Source organism: Neoarius graeffei, chromosome 22, assembly GCF_027579695.1.
Source record: "Neoarius graeffei isolate fNeoGra1 chromosome 22, fNeoGra1.pri, whole genome shotgun sequence".
In the NCBI taxonomy this organism is placed as follows: Eukaryota; Metazoa; Chordata; class Actinopteri; order Siluriformes; family Ariidae; genus Neoarius; species Neoarius graeffei.
In genome coordinates, this window is record NC_083590.1 from 50,149,792 (window position 1) to 50,171,387 (window position 21,596).

Below are 21,596 nucleotides of genomic sequence, written 5' to 3' on the forward strand. Positions count from 1 at the left end.
ATCAGGTCCATATGGCAACGCAACGCTTGCTGAAAACGATGCAATACACATGCCACACCTCTAGGGGCGCAGTAAGACGGTCCCTTCGGAGACACCAGAACAATAGAAGTAGTAACGACGCATGTGCGTAAACTATTATGCGCGAGACTTCATATTAGCCACAAAGTCAGGAAAATCTGTTTGTAAAATTACATTATAATGACCAAATACAATGAAAAGTATTTTTCCAGTCTCACCTGTGAAAGGTAATCCCATGTGATCTCGTTTGGACGGCAAACCTGTTGGTACAGTTAAACGCAGCTAATCTTTATTCTCCGCTTTGACCTCTCCAAAATGGCGGCGAGGATGACGTATGATTCTACGCGGAAGGCGGCGGCTTCAATGGTCCGGAATAAATTGAATGATACACGTTGATGGAATAATTTGTTGTTTCTCACCTGTGAAAGGTAATCCCATATGATCTCGTTTGGACGGTAAACCTGTTGGTACAGTTAAACGCAGCTAATCTTTATTCTCCACTTTGACCTCTCCAATATGGCGGCGAGGATGACGTATGATTCTACGCGGAAGGCGGCGTCTTTAATGGTCCGGAATAAATTGGATTAATTTGCTCCTCTACGCCCTTTTTAAGGAATGTATTGTCGGACTTAAATCAACATCTGAAGAGGTGAGATCGCTCCTTTTTTCCCCTATTTTTGCTGGCGGGATTGCACCAGTACACAATAAATATTCACAGTGAAAATATTTTGTAAGCGCGTTTCATGAACCAAGTTATAGGATTTGTTGACAACTCACATCGCAATGAGAAGATCATTGGCACTACTGGTGTTAAGAATCAGACCATTTCATAAATGAATATTTTGCTGTAGAGCTGCAGTGTTTGTACAATTGCATGTTTTTGCTTCACTATTACTGTCACTATTCTGCTTCTTGCATTACTACTGTGAACCAACACTGAACATAATAATAATAATAATAATAATAATAATAATAATAATAATATCCAAGCTCGTGTTTCACTCTCACTAGTGCTCTGTAAGGCTTTTTCCTGGTGATATTCGTTACACTTCTACCCGGCGTGAAGCACTCACAGTCATGTGGTTGTGACGTCATCGTAAACAAATCCGTTCTACTCATCCAGACGACTTCACAACGGCAACGTTGCCAGATCTTTCCACTCTGGAACCCGTTCTCAAAAAGATTGCGTTTTGGGCACCCAAAACGCCGGTGCCGTGTGGACGCCAGGCCTAAACGATAAGCAATTGTATCGGAGTCACCTGAATCCGTTGCCGTGTGGACAGGGCCTAAGTGCGTGCTTTCACCAATTATTCAATTTTCCTCGTTCTTCATCAACTAAACTCAGAATGCTGCAAGTACATCAGGAGTAAAAACATTTGCAGAAGCAGAATCAATTTTATTGCCAAGAAAATTCTCACATACAAGGAATCTGCTTTGGTGACTGGTGCTTGAACAGTTAAGATAGAAGAATTTAGCAGAGACAAAAAGTAGTTATATCCACAGAATAAAAAAATAAGAAGAATGTAAGATATACAAATTTGAAAAGTGAACAAATTTAAGGGCATGAAGTCCAAGCTGTACAGTATATCCTGGGATGTGCAAAAATGGGTCACATGATGAAGATAAAGAAGAGTCATGACATGAATGTGTGAGAAGAGAATATGTGCAATGGGTTAATTAAATAGCCAAGCTGCGCAGTGTGTGCAGGAATGTGCAATAAAAGTTCACAGAATGAAGATGTATGACATGACCTCAAAATGTGCAAAACCACAGTTGAGAAACGAAGTGCATTAATGTCACAGATTCAAAGTGGGAAGTTAGAGTCAGCGGGGGTCTCTGACAAGGGTTTAGCCAGAGACCCGTCAACCCGTCATTGTGACCAGCAGTTGCCAGCGTGTGACAGGCAAAAATTTGACATGACTTAAATTTTTTTTTGTCCTGCCCATTAGGGTTGGGCGGTATCCAAATTTTGATACCTTTAAACTGTCTGTGTTTTCCCAGGGTATACGGTATTACCGAGAAAAAAAATAATATTTTGTTTCGGCCTACTGTGTAACGTGCGCCTATACCGGCGGACCTTGTCCAGACCTGCGCCTATGCCTCAAATGTACTATTTAAAAGCAGCATAGCGAATTGTGTGCATTGTGGTATGGATTAAGCAGCAAAGTGAATTTTGTGCATTGATGAATGGATTAAGAGATATTTCAAAGCATCACGCAACTCTTCCTTCATCTTGAAAATAGCATTCAACTGTCGTTTACACATGTCTGCGTTGAAACGCCATTTGCAGCACTATTTCACCTACTCCATCAAAAAAAGTACACGATGAGCAGGATCATACCCTTTCAAGCATGGGAAATAAAAAAAGAAAAGAAAAAGAATCCAAGTCCGTTTAGACTGCGCGATAAACCATATTCTTCAGCGCAAATGAGGCGAACCTAATTCAAATGCGTGATAGCTGCACAAGGCAAAATCATATGGGCCCACGTCATGCCACGGCGGGGAAATTAATAATCAAATGGCCTTACCTTGCTTAAAACGTTGTCTTGATCACATAACTCCTTACAATTATTCCACTTAAATCCATACGGTTTAACACACCCAACAAAGATAGCAAGCGCATTGCTAATTCCCACCAGAAACCTAACAGTTTACGCTACGATGTTTTCTTCCGTTTCTTCAGTAGATGACATTTCAAACGTTTATTACCCACATCCCAAATGTCATATGTTATATTATTTTACCTTGTTGTTACTCATGTAACCTACTCAAAACACAACTCATTGGAGAGATCTCGTGGAAGTGGAGTACCCCAGGCTATGGTGTGCCTTAGGGGACATATTAGATTTTTTCGATTTTGCGCGGTCATTTACATTATTGCTGGCTCTTCCTTTTCGTTTGGTTTGAAACCAAAATACTGCCACACTGCCGATGTTGTATTTTTTTTTGCCACTAACTCGTTATCTTGACTTGCCATCTTTCAACCCCGGTCTCAGTCTCTTGCGAAGCTTTCTGTCAGACTCCAAATGTCACGCAGGGTTGCCATGGTAACGACAAACAACCCTGCACGCGATGAGAACTTCTTTAGGAAATTGATAGAATTAGTGAAAATACGATCACACAGTTATTCGGGATGATCTTCAATTTATTATTTTATATTATGACCTCATGTACTCCATATTTATTTAGATATTATATATATTCTTTAAAATGATGGTAATGAGACTGATACCGTTGGTACTTTTGGATACCTCGGGATACCTTCTTACCGTAATACCGCCCAACCCTACTGCCCATCACTACTTTGTTAAGCATTTACTCTCTGATCCATTGTATATTTTCGTTTCCATGGGAACATTATGGAGATTTGACAACTTGCTTTCGTTTTTGATGAATAGTTACGGAAAAGGCCAACTGCTGAAATGCAGATATGTTATTGGTCAATTGTATCATGTGACCAGCACGGAGTGCACCAGAGAACAGCTGACTAGTCAGTTTCATTTCAAGCTGTTCCGAAGAAGATAGCAGACGATGGCGAAAATCATGAATTTTTTTGCCTCATTGAAAGAAACTGCTTCTGTTTCACATGAGGATCCTGTACAATCACCACCGTGTGAATTGACGTCAACATCAGAGAGCGAAGCAGAATAAGAAGAGCCTCCAAAGGGAAAAAAAAAAAAAAACCTCGACAAGAGAAGAGCATTTCAATTCATTTGAGCAAAAAACCCTGCATTATGGTATTGCCAGCATTTATTACTATGTCAAAACTTCCTTTGAAGCATGAAAATATACATGGTAAAATTAAGTCATTAAATCAGATTTTTGTTTTCACTGTAAAACTCATTTCATGTCAATTGTTATTGATGCTGCTATTTTGAAATGTATGTTCACACACGTTCTTAGTAAGCTAGATTGTTTATAGAAACTAGGGGTGTGCAAAATAATCGTCATGACAATGCATCGCGATACTAACTTTCACGATATACTGCATCGATTCTTGACGCCAAATATCGATTATTAATTTTAAAAAATGAATAAATAAAATTGTATGAATGGTTGGCGAACATCAGCCAAAAACAAGTAGAATACAACTTCCAGTCCTGTAGATGTCGCCGTGGAGTCTTTGACGCCCGCTGCCTTCATGCCAGTGGCATTTCCGGCGGCGGGCTACTGCGACCTAGACATTCTGCATAGACATCATATGCGACTGCGACTCTGTTTACAAATCTCGCTGGAACAGCGCGCACGACATGCTTGAGCGCTTTTTAGAGCAACAGCCTGCCATCCACGCTGCACTCCTGTCTGCAGAAATACGTAAATCTGAGAAGGACATCTGCACACTCACCGAGTCTGACATAACTGCTGCGGTACTACAACATGCTAAAAGAAATATGCTAAATGAGTGTATTGTTTCCTAATTTGAGGATGCTCCACAAACTATAAATGCATAAGGCATTTAAATATAATGTAAAGTAATGTAACAAATAATATAATGATGATGATGATGATAATTTAATGTACTGAGTAATATAGTATATATATTTTGATATTTATTATTGCCTTGTCCTCCCATACTGCAGGTGCTGCAAAGAAATTGAAAACTGCTGCTATTAGTTTTCTTTTATTATTTTTAGTTTTATAAATCCTATGCAATTTTTGTCATTAGTGTGTCCACTCGTTAAGTATGGAAACAGTATTTGTTTTAATGGCAACTACCTCCAAAGTCGTTTCATTAAATTCAGTTATGAACTGAGTTGCTCTAAGTTATGCATCAATTGGAGACACTATCCAGATCGTACACAGCCACTGGTAATTATGCTCTATTTTTTTTTTTTTTACATTTTCACTGAAGTATGTTGAATATATCGCAATGCATCGCAATAATTCAAGAATCGTGATGCATCGTGATAGTATCGCATCGTAGCATGTGAATCGTGATTCGAATTGAATCGTGACTTCTTTGCCAATACCCACCCCTAATAGAAACTTTATTAAAATTAATTCTATTAAAAAAAAAAAAAAAAAGGTGCATTCACGTCGACTGTTTAGGACTCCCACTTTTTCATTTCTAGCTAAGCCCTTGGTCTCTGATCTTATTGATGAGGAAAACTACATGAGCTTAAAGTGCTGATGACACGTTTTTGACATCTTTGGCGATGTTTTATAACATAAAAAGTAATTCCCGATGATCCATATATTAATTCACGAAGGCACCTATTTTACAAGTTATGATAAAAAACGCGGCTATTTGGGCAAATTTGACGGGGCTGCAGCACCCAGGAGACGAAAGAGGAGGAGGAGCTATATGACGTCAGCGAAAGAACCTTCCTCCTAACTTACCAGTTTGTTGTTGATGCGACAGGTGTTCAGTTTGTCATTATATTAGTTATTATGCCTTCGCGTTGTGTTGCCGGCTTTTGCTCCAAAACCTACAAGGATGGGGTAAGTTTATTCAAGTTTCCCAGAGATCCTGAGCTGCATGCGAAGTGGGTGAAGCAAGTCAGGCGCACTCGTGACAAGTGGGAGCCCTCACCAACATCCGTCCTGTGCTCTGAACACTTCGATTTGGATTGTTTTGACACCCTTCCCAGCTTAAAAGAATCTCTTGGGTGTTCAGTTCAGCACAAACGTGTGTTACTACCATCAGCAGTGCCTACACAGTGTTGCCAGATTGGGAGGTTTCCTGCCCAGTTGAGCGGTTTCAAGTGCATTTTGGTGGGTTTTGAACATATTTTGGGCTGGAAAACGTCAGCAGTATCTGTTGCCAGATACTGCTGACGTTTTCCAGCCCAAAATATGTTCAAAACCCACCAAAATGCACTTGAAACCGCTCAACTGGGCGGGATTCCTCCCAATCTGGCAACACTGCCAGTATTCCGGAGGGGGTCTACTAGTAGCTATGCCGGATCCAAAGAGAGTCCGCCTGTCAGAACATGTGTTGTGAAACGACATAAGATAAAGGTACGTAGAGCTATAGATTCTACATGATAATCATAAAGTCGGCGTGATATCAGTCATGTATTTGCTTGTGAAAGCTTGCGGCTTTCATGTAACTGCCGCCTAGCAACGAGAGGCAAAGGGTAAAGAGGGTAGGCTATCATAGATTCTATTCGGAAGAGATCAACGCAATTCTAGACTCCCAGAAGAGGAAGAGCTAGCACTAGAGAGTTCACCGGCGTTTTCATGCGCCATTTCCATTGAGTAGAACCAGAGTAGAACAGCCAGTGAACCGCAGCGTGTTCTTCCGCTGACGTCACAACATGGCCGCGAGCCACGGACCCAGTTTTCTTGCGCTGTGCAATTAAAAGTTGGATATTCGCGTAACAACAGCTTCTTTTCACGTAATTATAACAGAAATCTAACGTTTGCCATGTTGTATAGTTTATTTAAGAAATTGCATAGAGTCATGTTCGTGTCATCAGCCCTTTAATAAGAGAAACATATGTGAATGCTTAGAAATAACAAAAAGTAGCCTCAGTGAGGTTGTAGCTCATACCGGCCACTACCGTTGTGTGCCCCCCCGAGTTAGAAATCCGATCAATCCTGTGGGAGGAGTAGCGATTTTTGTGAAAATGCATATGACCCCTGTGTAGCTGCAGCCATGGTAGGTGGCGCCACCTGGTGAATAATTCTTGTTGGAATATGTCTTCAGAGTCTTCTGGGTGAGTTTTAGTGAAAAGATCACAACGGTTTATGAAGAGTAGCGTTTAAAGTGATAAGTCACCCAAAAATTTCAGACGCCCATAAAATCGTAAATATGGCAGGTGACGCCACCATCTTGACAACGTTTATGCACACCCACCTGGAGAACACTGTATGTGGGTTTGATCGAAATCCGATCAATCCTTTAGGAGGAGTAGCGATTTTTATAAATTGTGGAGGGTTGACAGACGGATGGACGAAGCACGATAACATAAGCTCATCCGGCCTGGCCTGTGGCCGGATAAGCTAAAAACCACAACAGTGATGAATAATAAATGTTATTTTGTTCTTCTGGAAAGCCAGCAAACCTCTGCGTGCAAGAGCAGCTGTTCATGCCCAGAACCCATTTCCTGACAGAGGACCCCGAATAACCGTGAGTTCAATGGATGCAACTTAATGTAATTTATCATCTGAACTGCCTGTTGAAGCACAGACTGGAAGAGCAGCGCTCGAAACTAACGGTGTCCCGACGTCCCGGGGACCATAAAAAATGTCATTGGGACACAAAATTATCATACCTGGGACAATCCCGGGACAATGGAAAAAAATAGATCTAGAAAAAAAGTTCTACATTAATATTATTTACAAAGCCGTAACACACGCGTAGACATTCACCTAATTTGTCAATTTTAATTTTAAAACGTTAACAGCGAAAAATACATAGTAGCTACACTTTCGATGCACCTGCATCCGTAGGCTACAGAGCAGCGCATTCTGTTCTAGAATCTTCGGCCGGTGTCCGCATTATATGGACTTGGAATGGAATTGCTACCGCACACGCTGCGCCGACTCTTGCCAGAACAAAAATGCTGAAGTGGTTGAAGCGGACCGACCGCGGGGAAGAAACTGAAAGCCCAGACATAACGTCTCCGGGACCTTCAGGATCCAAAGTGTCATCGCCTGGTCTGCAGGCAACGCTAGCAACTGAATGAACTTAATGAACACTGTTAGACACGTTATAAAATACAACAGGAATGCTGTGGATGATACTGACGGAAGATACCGTTCAACAGAATAAGTGAGTTTTCTTGGTGTCTTTCTAGTTCAGAAAGTTTAGTCAGTCAGCAGCACAGCTAGGCTCGGACCTGCCACTTTGTTGATGTTGCTAACATTTGCACCCATGCTTCGGCAGCGAAAGTTCATAAAATGGATAACGGAAAGTTCATAAAAATGGATAACGGTAATGGATAACGGAAAGTTCATAAAAATGGATAACGGTAATGGTGAAAATGATAAGTTGGCCTTATAAGTGCCAACAGATATTCAAGGTATAAGTAGATAAAATGAACATAAAAGGGGTCTTATTTTCAACTAAAGTGTACTGCAGATGTAGGGAGTTGAAACATTTTCTGAATGAGCTAGTTGGCCCCTTTAAATAAACGGGTATCTATTCATACAGTGAGATCGCCAAAGTTTAATAAACTGAAAATGCAATAACTAATTTTGAAGTAGATGATGTATAGGACATGTGTCGCTTGTGTCTTGTGACTTATTGTAAAAATAATATAAAGGGTTCAAAATCGCATAGTTACAAATAATAGTAACTTCATATGATAATATTAACCACTGGTTATTTCAGAGAGGAAAAAAATGGGGACACTATTGCTTCCATTCGGGACAATACAACACAGAATTCGGGACCACTGGGGGACACAAAGAAAAAAAGTTAATTTCGAGCCCTGTGGAAGAGTCTCGGCATTTTTTTTTTAAGCTGCAAATGCCTCGCGATGGATCAACGATCAATGCAATGAGTCCATCTTGCTAACAGAGTTACCTGTTGAAGGCCTGTCACTAGGCCACACTCACATCCTGTCATTGATCGCGCTCCATCAGTACAAATACCAACACACTTCTCCCAGACCAAGGCTACATCCACACGACAACGGCATACAAAAGCGAATGCAATGCAGTGGTTCATACAAAACTGTCTGTTGAAGGGTCTTCTGACCCTTTTCCCCTCTGCCTCCATTATAGTCAGGTAAATGTTGCTTTGTGTGGAAGGCTGTACTTTCTTTTCATTAAAGCAGGTGTAAATTGTCTGTCTGGCAGGTCAGTCAGGTTAATGTGTAAACAATTTCAAAAGATTCTTATCCAATAGAAAGCAGGCAAGAAATGGTCCGAGTCACTTGTCCATGTACAACACCCACACAGTTTACTAAGGCCGAATCCCATTTCACCCCTTGGACCAACCCCTTGGCCCTTCCCCTCCATTTTGCACGTTCACGTGAAGGGGTATCCCAATCCCAGTTAACGCGGAGGGGTAGGGGAAGGGGTAGGGCTTCTGTACCCCTCCAAACGGAGATTTTCCTGGAGCTGACTCCGAACGAAGGGGTTTGAGTGATTTCCCACAATGCCATGCGGATTTCAGCGAGATTTCATGCGGATTTCATAAAGATGGCGGTTCCCGCGGCGAAAGATTGTCATAAATGTATTTTCTCCATTATTTACGTGTTTTAAGTTGTTATCCAGAGGAAACACGCCGCTTGATTCGCTTTTGAGCTGAGAATGAGCAGCGATTTCTGAAATCCAAGCTGCTGCTAAAAAGCTTTGGGAGTGAGTATTGTTTTCGGTTGCTTGACTGCGTACGTTTTGTTCTGTTATTCTCGCTTTTATTGTTTACATAAGTGTTCTGACACCTCATTCTGTCGGATGTGGTGCACGAAGCGCCAAAGATATCCCATTCAGTGGTGTTAGTTAACAAATCATACCCTGCCAGCAGAGATTTCTGGTTCTGCCTCTGGCTCTGACTGTAGCGGCTGGTTGCAGCCAATGACGCATTTGGTCGCGTTTTGCTAACGTAAACGCTGACGGAGGTACGCAATGACGTATGCGATCGTTGAAGGGCTATCCCAATACGTAGGGGTTGAATTTCAAGCCCTATCCCTTGTAGCTAAGTTTCAAGGGGAAGGGCCAAGGGGAAGGGGGAGGGGTAGAAATTAGAATTGGGATTGGGCCTAAATCCACACTAAAGAATACTATATACAAAAGTGATTGGTACATTAAAAAAGCAGTGAACAGAAGTGACAGTGGTACATACAAAATACTGTTCAAGGGTCAAGGAACTTTGTAAGCACTCTTCTGACCCTTCTCCCCTCTGCCTCATTACAGTCAGTCAGGTAACTGTTGCTTTGTGTGGAAGGCTGTACTTCCTGGTCACATTGTACAACACTCACCACAGTGTTCGTCCATGGTCTCACCGTTTTCTTCACAGTAGTTGTGGAGAGCAAAGCAGGCGTAAATTACACAGGGCAAGCCATTCAGGTTAATGTCCATTGCTCTTCTCAGGGATGAAAATCTGGCCTTCAGCCGACCAAAAGCACACTCAATGACCATGCGTGCCCTACACAAACATAACCCAAAGTACTTTTCTTGTGGTGTGGGGCCACCGTTTGAATATTCCTTCATCAGGAAAGGTAGTAATGGATAGGCTGGGTCACCCAGGAGAAATATGGGGATGGGTTCCTCATCATCCACTATCTGCTTTTTCAATGTTGGAATCTTGCCGGTTTTAAAGTAGGTGCTGATCTTTGAATTTGCAAACACTCGTGCATCGTGCGTACTGCCAGGCCACTTTATAACTACATCCATAAATCTGTAGTCACACACTGCTTGTACATTTAAGGAATGTTTACCCTTTCTGTTGATGTAGTCCATGGCGTGGGATGGTGGCTGCTTGATTTCAATGTGGGTCCCGTCGACCGCTCCCAAACACTGTGGCATGCCATGTACACGGTGAAAGCCAGACACAAGCTCCTCTGCCTCGGGGTCTGTGAAGGGCAGCTTGATATATTTCGGACCGAGGTGGAGAGCGATGGCTTTGCATGTCTGCCTCACGACGACGGAGACAGCCTGCCGCGACAGGCCGAAGGAGTTTGCCGTCTTCCATAGCCTTCCCTCGTCGCTCAGGTAGTACAGCGTACAAGCAACCTTCTTTAACGGTCCAATTGCTTCTCTCATGTTGGTTGTTTGGTCTTCAATATGAGGACGAAGTTCTTCGCTCAGGGCCACAAGTGAAGCTCTGGACATCCGAAAGTTCTCTCTCCACTCTGCGTCCACGACAACACCATTCACAAAGTTGTCCCACCAGCTACTGGTTCTTCCAGGTCTCACCCAAAATCATCATCTTTTGGCCCGTCTAGTTACACGCTGTGGTGGGTTTAAAAGAATCTGACGCATGCGGCCGTGTAAGCGTCTCTGCCGCTCGCCTAGTTGGTATAACTCCTGTACATCTTGCTTCAATAATGCGAATAAACTTAGCAGCGACTGCAACACTGAAACTACTACTACTCTGGGGACCGCCATTGTTACGAATGATGCACGCGAGAGTGCTGCTTGTTCTAGTCATGTGGTTGTGACGTCATCGTAAACAAATCCGTTCTACTCATCCAGACGACTTGGCAACGGCGCCGTTGCCAGATTTTTCCACTCTGGAACCCGTTCTCATTTTGGGGCACCCAAAACGCCGGTGCCGTGTGGACGCCAGGCCGAAACGATAAACAATTTTATCAGATTCACCTGAATCCGTTGCTGTGTGGACAGCCTCCAAGTCTGCATTTTTGACAAACGAGTTAATAAGATTAAAGATTGCTTCCCCAGTTGTACAGGTTTGAAGAGGAAGACAAAACAGAACATCCTCTTCAATCCCTTGGTCTTTAACAAACCTTACTGAGCCTGCCCAGCAATATCAGTCAACCCATCTAACTGCAATGCATAGTAAGGACTCTGTCTAACTAGTTGTAGCAATTGCTCCTTAACATCACTGGCCAAATCAGAGATAACCATCTTCCCCCTGCCAATCATTAGCCAGTCATGGGTATCTCTGAGCTCGAGTATGCGGAAGGGGGTAGATAGCGCTTTCGTGTGATAGCCTCTGTATTCCCTGATAGCTAGCCATTGTATGATCGGGGAGGCCTGACTGGTGGGTAGGAATTGGCCAAGAAGAAAAATCAGTGGGGGGCAGGATGCATATTCAAAATTATTTAAGAACCCATTTTGCTTTTTTCAGCCTTCGAGGATCCTCTCCCAAAGTTGTTTTTTTTCCCTTTTTGATTTGTTTAATGACATACAACATGAAACTAAACCAATACAATCCAGACCAAGTATCAATTTCTCCCTGGCCCTGTTTACCCTAACCCCACCTCACAATCAAACTCCAGGAACAATACTCATCCAGTTTCCATGGTCTTTCACTGATCTCTCCAAACATCCAACATATTTATGTCCAGTGTCTTTCAGTCAAGTATTGACATAAGTTGCCTTTCTTCTGCCTCTAGTCACTTTCCTGAATTTGGGCTGCCACAGAACAAGTCATGATGCTATTTACTCTTTGTGTCTTACGCAGTGTCCAGCACATCTGAGTCTGCGTTGTCCGACTCTCTCAGACACATGTGGTAAGTCACCATAAAGCTTATAAACCTGTTTACATTTGGTTTAAAATGTGTCTTGGGCGATCGGGTCACGAACAGACAACCGAGACTCGTCACCGTTACCCCTGTATCTATCGTGTCTCCAAGGTGTCCAGCTGACCACTTGTGTTCTGATTTCATTAGTGCCTACGTCACTTCCACTAGAAGCACAAAGGGCCTTGCACACACGTTAAAAACATTAAACCTACAACATACCTTCATTATTTTCTTGCACTCCAACCTTGCATATCAATGCTCCTCTCCAGTTTTTCACACATTGGCACACTGTGACCAAAACAACCATCACATCCTGCACTAATGACCTACTGTTACATTCTTGTCAGGGGACGCATCAGGACACGTTCATGTTCACACTACAAAAGATATGCAGCCAATGCAAATGTGTCCCAGACCTCCTTGGGCTACATCCACACGACAACGAGATGTTATTTAAAAATATATCGCGTCCAAATGGGCAACAATCAGTAAAATATCAGGTCCATATGGCAACGCAACGCTTGCTGAAAACGATGCAATACACATGCCACACCTCTAGGGGCGCTGTAAGACGGTCCCTTCGGAGACACGAGAACAATAGAAGTAGTAAGGACGCATGCGCATAAACTATTATGTGCGAGACTTCATATTAGCCACAAAGTCAGGAAAATCTGTTCGTAAAATTACATTATAATGACCAAATACAATGAAAAGTATTTTTCCAGTCTCACCTGTGAAAGGTAATCCCATGTGATCTCGTTTGGACGGTAAACCTGTTGGTACAGTTAAACGCAGCTAATCTTTATTCTCCGCTTTGACCTCTCCAATATGGCGGTGAGGATGACGTATGATTCTACGCGGAAGGCGGCGTCTTTAATGGTCTGGAATAAATTGAATGCTACATTGATGGATTAATTTGCTCCTCTACGCCCTTTTTGATGAATGTATTGTCGGACTTAAACCATCATCTGAAGAGGTGAGATCGCTCCGTTTTTTCGCTATTTTTGCTGGCGGGATTGACTCTGCCCTACGGGCTATTCTCTCTCTCACTTTGCACCATTACACAATAAATATTCACAGTGAAAATATTTTGTAAGCGCGTTTCATGAACCAAGTTATAGGATTTGTTGACAACTCGCATCGCAATGAGATCATCATTGGCACTACTGGTGTTAAGAATCAGACCATTTCATAAATGAATATTTTGCTGTAGAGCTGCAGTGTTTGTACAATTGCATGTTTTTGCTTCACTATTACTGTCACTATTCTGCTTCTTGCATTACTACTGTGAACTAACACTGAACATAATAATAATAATAATAATAATAATAATAATAATATCCAAGCTCGTGTTTCACTCTCACTAGTGCTCTGTAAGGCTTTTTCCTGGTGATATCCTGGTGATATTCATTACACTTCTACCCGGCGTGAAGCACTCACAGTCATGTGGTTGTGACGTCATCGTAAACAAATCCGTTCTACTCATCCAGACGACTTCACAACGGCAACGTTGCCAGATCTTTCCACTCTGGAACCCGTTCTCAAAAAGATTGCGTTTTGGGCACCCAAAACGCCGGTGCCGTGTGGACGCCAGGCCTAAACGATAAGCAATTGTATCGGAGTCACCTGAATCCGTTGCCGTGTGGACAGGGCCTTGGTAAGTAGTTTGTAGAATGGAGTGATCGGATCAGAATACATCTTGGTGGTTGTTCACACCTGTATTTAGTTCTGTCCATCGGTGATCTGATCATCCAAGACACATTTTTAAAACCAAGTGTAAACAGGGGTCTCTGATTCGGATTATTAAGAGTGAAAGCACCCTGTAGCATGGTCCTTAGTAGACTAACGCTACGTTCACACTGCAAGGCTTAATGCTCAATTCCGATTTTTTTGTGAAATCCGATTTTTTTGTGAGGTCGTTCACATTAACAAATATATGCGACTTGTATGTGATCCTCAGTATGAACGAAAAGCGACCTAAAAGTGTTCCGCATGCGCATTGCAGGATACGACGACGTCACACGCAGTGAGCATGGCCAGTGTTTACGGAAGTAAAACCGCCCGGTTGCGGTATGACCCATCCAATCTAGCTTGAATAGCTGCATCCCCCCAAATGGAAATCGGCTCCCTAACCTCTGCGTCCTTCCATTGAGAAGATTCAGAACCTTCACAGCCCGAAGCGTCCCTCGCATTGATGTCATGCGCAGGGGCGCAGATACGTTTTTTGAACTGGGAGGGACAAAAAACTGGGGGGGGGGGGACAAAGCTGCCAGCAAACCAACCCCAAACCGCCTGTCAAACTTGTTGTTAGTAACCATAGCAACCAAGCTCGAGCTCGCAACCTGTGCAGTCTGCGCAGCTCAACCAACCGAATATCAGTCTTTGTTTTGTTTTATGTGAGTTGTTGCAACTATGTATACACTGCTGTGCACCTCAATAAACCGAATGGTAATTAGTCTTTTGATTTTTCTGTGAGGTTTGCCTTATGCAAAGAAAGACAGCATAGACGTTTTTTCCTCCCTATAAGTGGGGGGGACCGAACGAGGTGAATTTAAATCTGGGTGGGACGAGTCCCACCCTCTATCTGCGTCCGTGATTATGCGCCATGTTGTTGTAACCTTTTTTGAGAGACCCGCCGCCTACTTCAGCGCAGAATAGTGACGTTTGTGGCTTGTTGATGACGTGTAAGTCGGATGAATGCGACCTGGCGGTTCAGACTGAAGTTGCATATGAAAAGAGCGGATAGGGATCGGAATTAGGACCACATATCCAAACGGCCTGGGTCGGATTTGAAAAAATCGGATCTGTGTCGTTCATATTGTCAATAAAAGATCGGATACAGGTCACATATGGGCGAAAAAATCGGATTTGAGTCACTTCAGCCTGCAGTGTGAACGTAGCCTTGATGACGTGTAAGTCGGATGAATGCGACCTGGCGGTTCAGACTGAAGTTGCATATGAAAAGAGCGGATAGGAATCGGAATTAGGACCACATATCCAAACGGCCTGGGTCGGATTTGAAAAAATCGGATCTGTGTCGTTCATATTGTCAATAAAAGATCGGATACAGGTCACATATGGGCGAAAAAATCGGATTTGAGTCACTTCAGCCTGCAGTGTGGACGTAGCCTAAGAAAAGGAAGATACAGGACTCCAAGATAGAAAGAACAAGATGGAAGCATAGTTTACTGTCGACAAAGTAAAAATATTTTCAAATAATTTGATAAATAGAAAATAACTGCAGCTTAATTCTTATCAGTTACAATCTGACTTTATTTAAAGATTCATATTCATATGATCCGGTTTCGTTTTTCGTGCTGGTTCTTTATTTAGTTAGTTACTTAATTATCTATTTTTAGCAACAAGATATTTAATGAAATCCTCGTACCTGAACAGATTTCTATGGTACATGTACGATAGTTGTGTTGTGGTTCGCCACCGTTGGGCCGCTTCACCTTTTCAATCAATAACTACTAAAAGCTTCGTGTTCACAAGTGAAACCTGAACTAGCCTGAACTTGCTAACGCTAACATGGCTCACGTTCTAAATTTTAATATCAACTGAGACCCTTTTATAAAACAATATTATTTCACTAACGTACTGTACAAACTGTGCTCGAGAATAGTTAACATAATGACATCCCGCACTGCTCAAATACCTTTAGCTAGCTGTTTTACCAAAGTAGTGCTAGCATAGCTCTTCGCCCGTGTAGATAGCTGTATATTCTCATACCGAGCCGCCATTTTGAAGGGGTTTAACAGGGGCTATTAGTGTTAGCACTAGGCTAAGCTAGGCTAGGCTAGGCTAGCCTAGCGATCAAGCTAGGCGCAAAAAAAAGTCCATAATACATCACTTGCATTTAACAGCAGGCTAAAACTTGCTTTATTACCGTTTTAGCAGCGAGGCCTGTGCGCTTATCCCAAAGAAAATCCGTGTTGGCTCTCAATTCTTCTCTCCGCTAAATTTTGGACGACTAGCAAAACCCGTAGCCTCAGCCAACACTAACACCGAGAAGGCTGTATCCCAAATCCAGGCACAAAGGAATGCGCCCTACTGCACATGTAGTGCAACTACATAGGGTGCACAAACCATTTGGGCTGAACTCTATATTTAAAGTGGTCCTACAGTAATCAAGTCAAGTTTCTTTTTATATTGCTTTTAACAGTAGAAATGATCGCAAAGCAGCTTTACAGAATTTTAATGACGTTAAACATGAGCTAATTTTAATAATAATAATAATAATAATAATAAATTTTATTTATAATGCACTTTCTATTGTTAAAATCTCAAAGTGCTACAAAAAATAGATAAAAAGGGAAGTTAAAAAAAGAGTTGCAATAAAAAAGTGTTGCACTAAAAAAAAGCAGAGGCAATAAAATAAAAATGAAAAGAAGCAGAGGCAATAAAATAAAAATGAAAAGAAGGAACAAGATTAACAGTAGGCCAATTTAAAAAGATGTGGTTTTAAGTGTCTTTTAAAAGTTTCTGTAGGCTGTGGGGCCCTCAGATGGTCAGTGAGGGCGTTCCACAGCCTTGGAGCAGCACAGGAAAAGGCCCTGTCACCCATGCTGTGTAGTTTGGTTCTGGGTACGTGGAGGGTATTTGTGTTTGTGGACCGGAGGGAGCGTGTGTTGACCTGGGGGGTGAGGAGTTCTTGTAGGTAGTGGGGGGCATTTCCATTTATACACTGGTGGGTGAGAAGTGAGACCTTGTACTGGATTCTGAAATGGATTAGGGATTTTATCCCTAATGAGCAAGCCTGTGGCGACGGTGGCAAGGAAAAACTCCCTCAACGACATGAGGAAGAAACCTCGAGAGGAACCAGACTCAAAAGGGAACCCATCCTCATTTAGGTGATAACAGCCAGAAGGTAACACAGGCATGAGGGAGCCCCGGGACATAAAGCAGCCAGCCACTACACCGTCAATAAACTTGATTTTAACAGTTTTAACATGAAGTCTGTTTTGGGCAATTCCATGTAAATGTCAACCTCACCATGCAAAAATAAAGCAACATGTAATACATCAAAGCCACTCCCAGAGATCTCACCTAGGCCTGTATTTTACAGACGTGAATAAGTTGAACCAGTTTGTAACCAACCTAATATGTCACTGTCAGTCTTTCTTTCTTATAATGTAAACCCCAAGCTAAAATCAACTTTGATCATGTACAATTCTATATTATTGCCACAAGCCACAGAAATGTATGCAAAAATCCACAAAACAGCAAAACAATATCCATCCTAAATATTATTTAAGAACTTTGATAGTTTTAGCTGATATTTAGAGAGTTTTTCAAAGGGTTATGGTGGTTAAATTGCTGATTTTCTAAACATACGCCATGTCTATTTCAGACGTGTCACATCCATAACGGAATTTCGTCACATCCATAACGCTGACTTTTCCTTCTGAAACTCTGCATGAAATACAAAATATTTTAAACAAAGATTTTTTAATATTCACCTTGGACCCTCTATCAAACGGATATCTCCATTTCGACATTAGGTTTACGATTTCACAGAGTTTGATAAAAATGTACAGTCACCCAAGAAAAGTGATACTTTTTCTGTCACATCCATAACGCATCTTTTATTGGCGTTTTCTGGCATGCCCTAGATGTACTTGGGAATTGTTCTTGTTCTATCACTTCTCCAGTATGGTACAGCCTTAAAATATGCAACACCTGTTTAAATACTGGGAGACAATAAAACATGCACTGGGTCATTTGTTGCCATTTTGAGTTCAAGTGTCACATCCATAACGCTGGAATTGCTCTTTTGTTGAAGTTATAAACTGTCCATTGATGGAGACTTGAGTGCAAAACTGTTCATGACAACTGCAGTCCAAAAGTTAGCAAGTCACCTGTACTCCTCAGCCATAAAAGCATGACTGTAAGTGTCCAGAGCATCTTCCAAGTGCGACTTTCAATTGTCCATATGGGGCCGTCCTCCACAGAAGCGATGTGATGAGACTCCAACTAGACATAGGGCATCAGGATGGATCAGGCAGGTCCGAGGAGCAGAAAAGGTCAGCATCTCGATCTCAGGATTGACATGTAACTCAGAGGGACAGATTGAGGGGCGGGGGAGAGAGAGAGAGAGAGAGAAAACACAGGTTGTTAGGTATGCCCAATGTCACCTGAATAAGTAGGAAGAGTATACATTTTGCGCTGAGTACAAGCAGGGACTCCGGCAAAACTATGACAGCATACCTAAAGGGGAAGAGCCAGAAGGTGACACAGGCATGAGAGAGCTCTAGGACATAAAACAGCCAGCCACTACACCGTCAACAAACTCGAGTGAGCAAGCGAGTGGGGACTGACAGCATCCATACATCCCAGCTTACCAAAACACTATGCCTGAGAAACCTCCAGATCTACTCCTTTACCTAATAAAATTAACAAAAGGCTTGACTCAGCCTAGACTTAAATGCTGAGACTGTGTCTGAGTCCCGAACACTATTTGGAAGGCTGTTTCATAACTGTGGGGCTTTGTAAGAAAAGGTTCTGCCCTCGATGTAGCCTTCACTATATGAGGTACCAGCAGATAGCCTGCACCTTTTGATCTAAGTAGGCGTGGCAGGTCAGGAAGGACCTGAAGTTTGCACAGGTACTGTGGCGCGAGACCATTCAGTGCTTTTAAAGGTCAATAGTAGTATTTTATAAACAATACAAAATTTGATTGGGAGCCAATGCAGTGTGCATAAGACAGGCATGATGTGGTCATATTTTCTCATTCGAGTAAGGACTCTTGCTGCTGCATTTTGAACAAACTGAAGCTAGACAGACAGTAAGGCATTACAATAATCCAACCTGGAGGTAATAAAAGCATGAACTAGTTTTTCTATGTCGTGTAGTGACATTAAATTTTTTTATCTTAGCAATATTTCTGAGATGAAAAAAAGCTATCTGGGTAATATTATTGATATGAGTTTCAAATGAAAGACTGGGGTCAATAATCACCCCGAGGTCTTTTACTGCTGCACGTGAAAAAACAGAAAGGCCATCCAGAGTTACTGTGTAATCGAAAAACCTACTTCTAGCTGCATGTGGTCCTAGTACAAGTACTTCTGTCTTGTGTGAAGGAAATTTAGTGAATGAACATTCCTATTCTCTGTGTTTCTGTGTGTTGAGCTCAAGTGGCCTAGTGTGGGGGTGTCGTGGCTCAGGTGGATAAGGCGCCATACCATAAATCTGGGGACCTGGGTTCGATTCCGATCCGAGGTCGTTTCCCGATCCGTCTCTCTCCTGCCCATTTCCTGTCTCTGTACTGTCCTATCCAATAAAGGTGAAAAAAGCCCAAAAATTATCTTTAAAAAAAGTGTACTGAGAAAAGTTGTTTTTCCACATGCTGTAATCACCTTTCTGTGGCCTTGGCTGGTGATAAGCAGGGTGTCTGAGTTCCTGCACATCCCAGAGCATGCCAGGTGCATGCTTTAACAAAACTTCATAGAAAATCTCAAGCCAATCACGTGAAGATACGAGCAGTAAGCGAATGCCTTTAGAGTATAATAGATAACAGTCACTAAGATACAACTCAGAGTGCGCATACTCTCGGCATCACTGAAGTGGTATCTTCTTCTCCTCTTCTTCTTTTTTCCTTTCCTATTTTATATATCTGTTTTATATGATCTACTATAATAAATAACTGAAAAGACAACTGCTAAGTGTTCTGAAGTGTTTATTAGAAGTTTCCATTACAATTTGGCGTCCCTGGGTGGGCCCTACACGTCTGATCCTCGGACGACGGGACACTCCCAAGGCCATGGTGCGGAGCTGAGAACTCGGATGAGAGACCAGACCATCAGGGCTCACCAAACCAGTGATAACTTTGCATTCTTGTGTAAAGAAATTAGTGGAAACAGTAATTAAAGACTGAGAAAGAGATGGACAAAAATTTGTCCTAGTCAAGGAAGACTGATATAAGAGACGGACAGAAAGTTGTCCTAGCCCAGGAGGACTGCTAAGCTGTGGTACCATCAATATGTTTGCAGAAACGGATAAAACACAATTTTGAGACAATAAACCGTGAGTAGTTTATTGGGTTGTGAAAGAGAAAATCCGCCTAAGTGACGACTGGGTAATGGCTCACCTACTTGAGAGAGGGAAGTAAGGGTGCGTGTTTCGACGGATTCACGTTCAGCGATTTGTAACTGGGAAAGAATTGAATCTTGCTCCCTTTGTTCTGTGTGAACAACTGGCTTGTCGTAGGAACGGGATAGAGAGGTTCGATCACGAAGTCGCCAAGACACACTCGTGTGCATGCAAAATATTGATGAATTAACAGAGTACTGTCCTCCTCCAAATTCTGAAATAGATTTTGTACACATGCGTGAGTTGTCTTTGAGGTTGTTGTGCTCAATGATACCTACTTTTAGCTTAAGGTAAATGTCAGATAAATTGTTTACTAATAAGAACAGAACTAAAGGATTATTGTGTGGCATTTCTGGACATAGTCCAACCTGTTCTTCTTGTGATCCTAGTAAAAAACTCAGCCATTGTTGTCATAACCTATCGATATAACAGTGTACAATGGGGAACAGAAACGGTAAGTTAGGGAAAGAAAAGAAAAAAGCAAGTAAGCCTGAGGCTACATGTGCTGTAATAAGAATTGGGTGTTCCTATGACAGCCCAAACATCCAGTTTATGAAAACCTCGTATGGCAAGGATTGTTTGGCACAGTTTGACATATGGGTAAAGGACTTAGGATTCCCTGAGAAGGGCAGTTTTAGTCTCAGGCAGATAGAACAGTTAGAAGAAAAGTTGAAACGGAAGGAAAAAGAAAAGTCTGCAGATAATTTTAAGTTCTCAGGGGACTGGAGGGCGTTTTCTGCATGGAAAGAAGAAACACTTAAGAGAGAATACAAAAGAGAGAAAAAACAGGCAGGGCCTGTTCTCTCTTCTCAGTGTTTGAAATTTCAGATGGACCCTGACCTGGAGTCTGCCCCACCACCCCCCGACACACACTGCCTCCTCAGCAAGGCGGACCATCACTCCCACAAGCGCTTCACCCACAGAAAGGGGGAGAAGTCGAGACAAAGCAAAAAACTGAGCCTCTGGAATCTCTCCCAGCCTACCAGCCGCCTCCAACATCAGCGCCTCCCCTCGCTTCTCCGTCACACACGAGATCCGGTCTTGCATATGGCGACGGAAGAGACACCCTCCTGGACCTGACCACATGCTCACCAGTGGGTCCACAAGGCCGTAACCTAAAGTCTGAAGTCCTTCATCTTCCAATGGTGGAAGTGGCTGGAGCTGACAACGTGCTTCTAGTCCACAGACCCTGGACGACAGCTGACATGAAGGAAAGCATGGCTTCTCTTCCCAACGTGAGAGAGGTAGGAGGAAAGAGATTTGGTAACAAACTGTTGATGTTTTGCAGAGAATTCCAGCCAACCACCCATGAACTTCGCCGCCTACTCATGACCAAGATGGGTATAGATTGGAACAAAGTTTCCAGAGAGTGGCCAGAAGCCG

The 21,596-nt window shown here is 42.5% G+C and overlaps 2 protein-coding genes across 3 annotated transcripts in view; both read right to left on the minus strand.

Moving 5' to 3' along the window:
• clk2a (CDC-like kinase 2a) overlaps nucleotides 1-16,144 on the minus strand; it is a 74,797-nt gene extending 58,653 nt beyond the window's left edge. The window contains exon 1 of one of the 2 annotated variants that reach the window (XM_060904921.1): nucleotides 16,012-16,144. The gene's annotated coding sequence lies outside the window, so the exon portion shown is untranslated. Of the gene's footprint in view, nucleotides 1-15,780; nucleotides 15,849-16,011 lie in introns of those variants that run through there. The other variant, XM_060904922.1, reaches the window with a different exon arrangement.
• LOC132870327 (putative nuclease HARBI1) lies at nucleotides 9,874-10,746 on the minus strand. Its single transcript, XM_060903959.1, has one exon. The coding sequence runs from the start codon at nucleotides 10,744-10,746 to the stop codon at nucleotides 9,874-9,876; it is 873 nt and encodes a 290-aa protein (XP_060759942.1).
• Nucleotides 16,145-21,596: the final 5,452 nt, after the last annotated feature.

Excerpts from the sequence above, each read along its gene's own strand:
- LOC132870327 (XM_060903959.1), bottom strand. The coding sequence starts at position 10,746 with ATGTCCAGAGCTTCACTTGTGGCCCTGAGCGAAGAACTTCGTCCTCAT.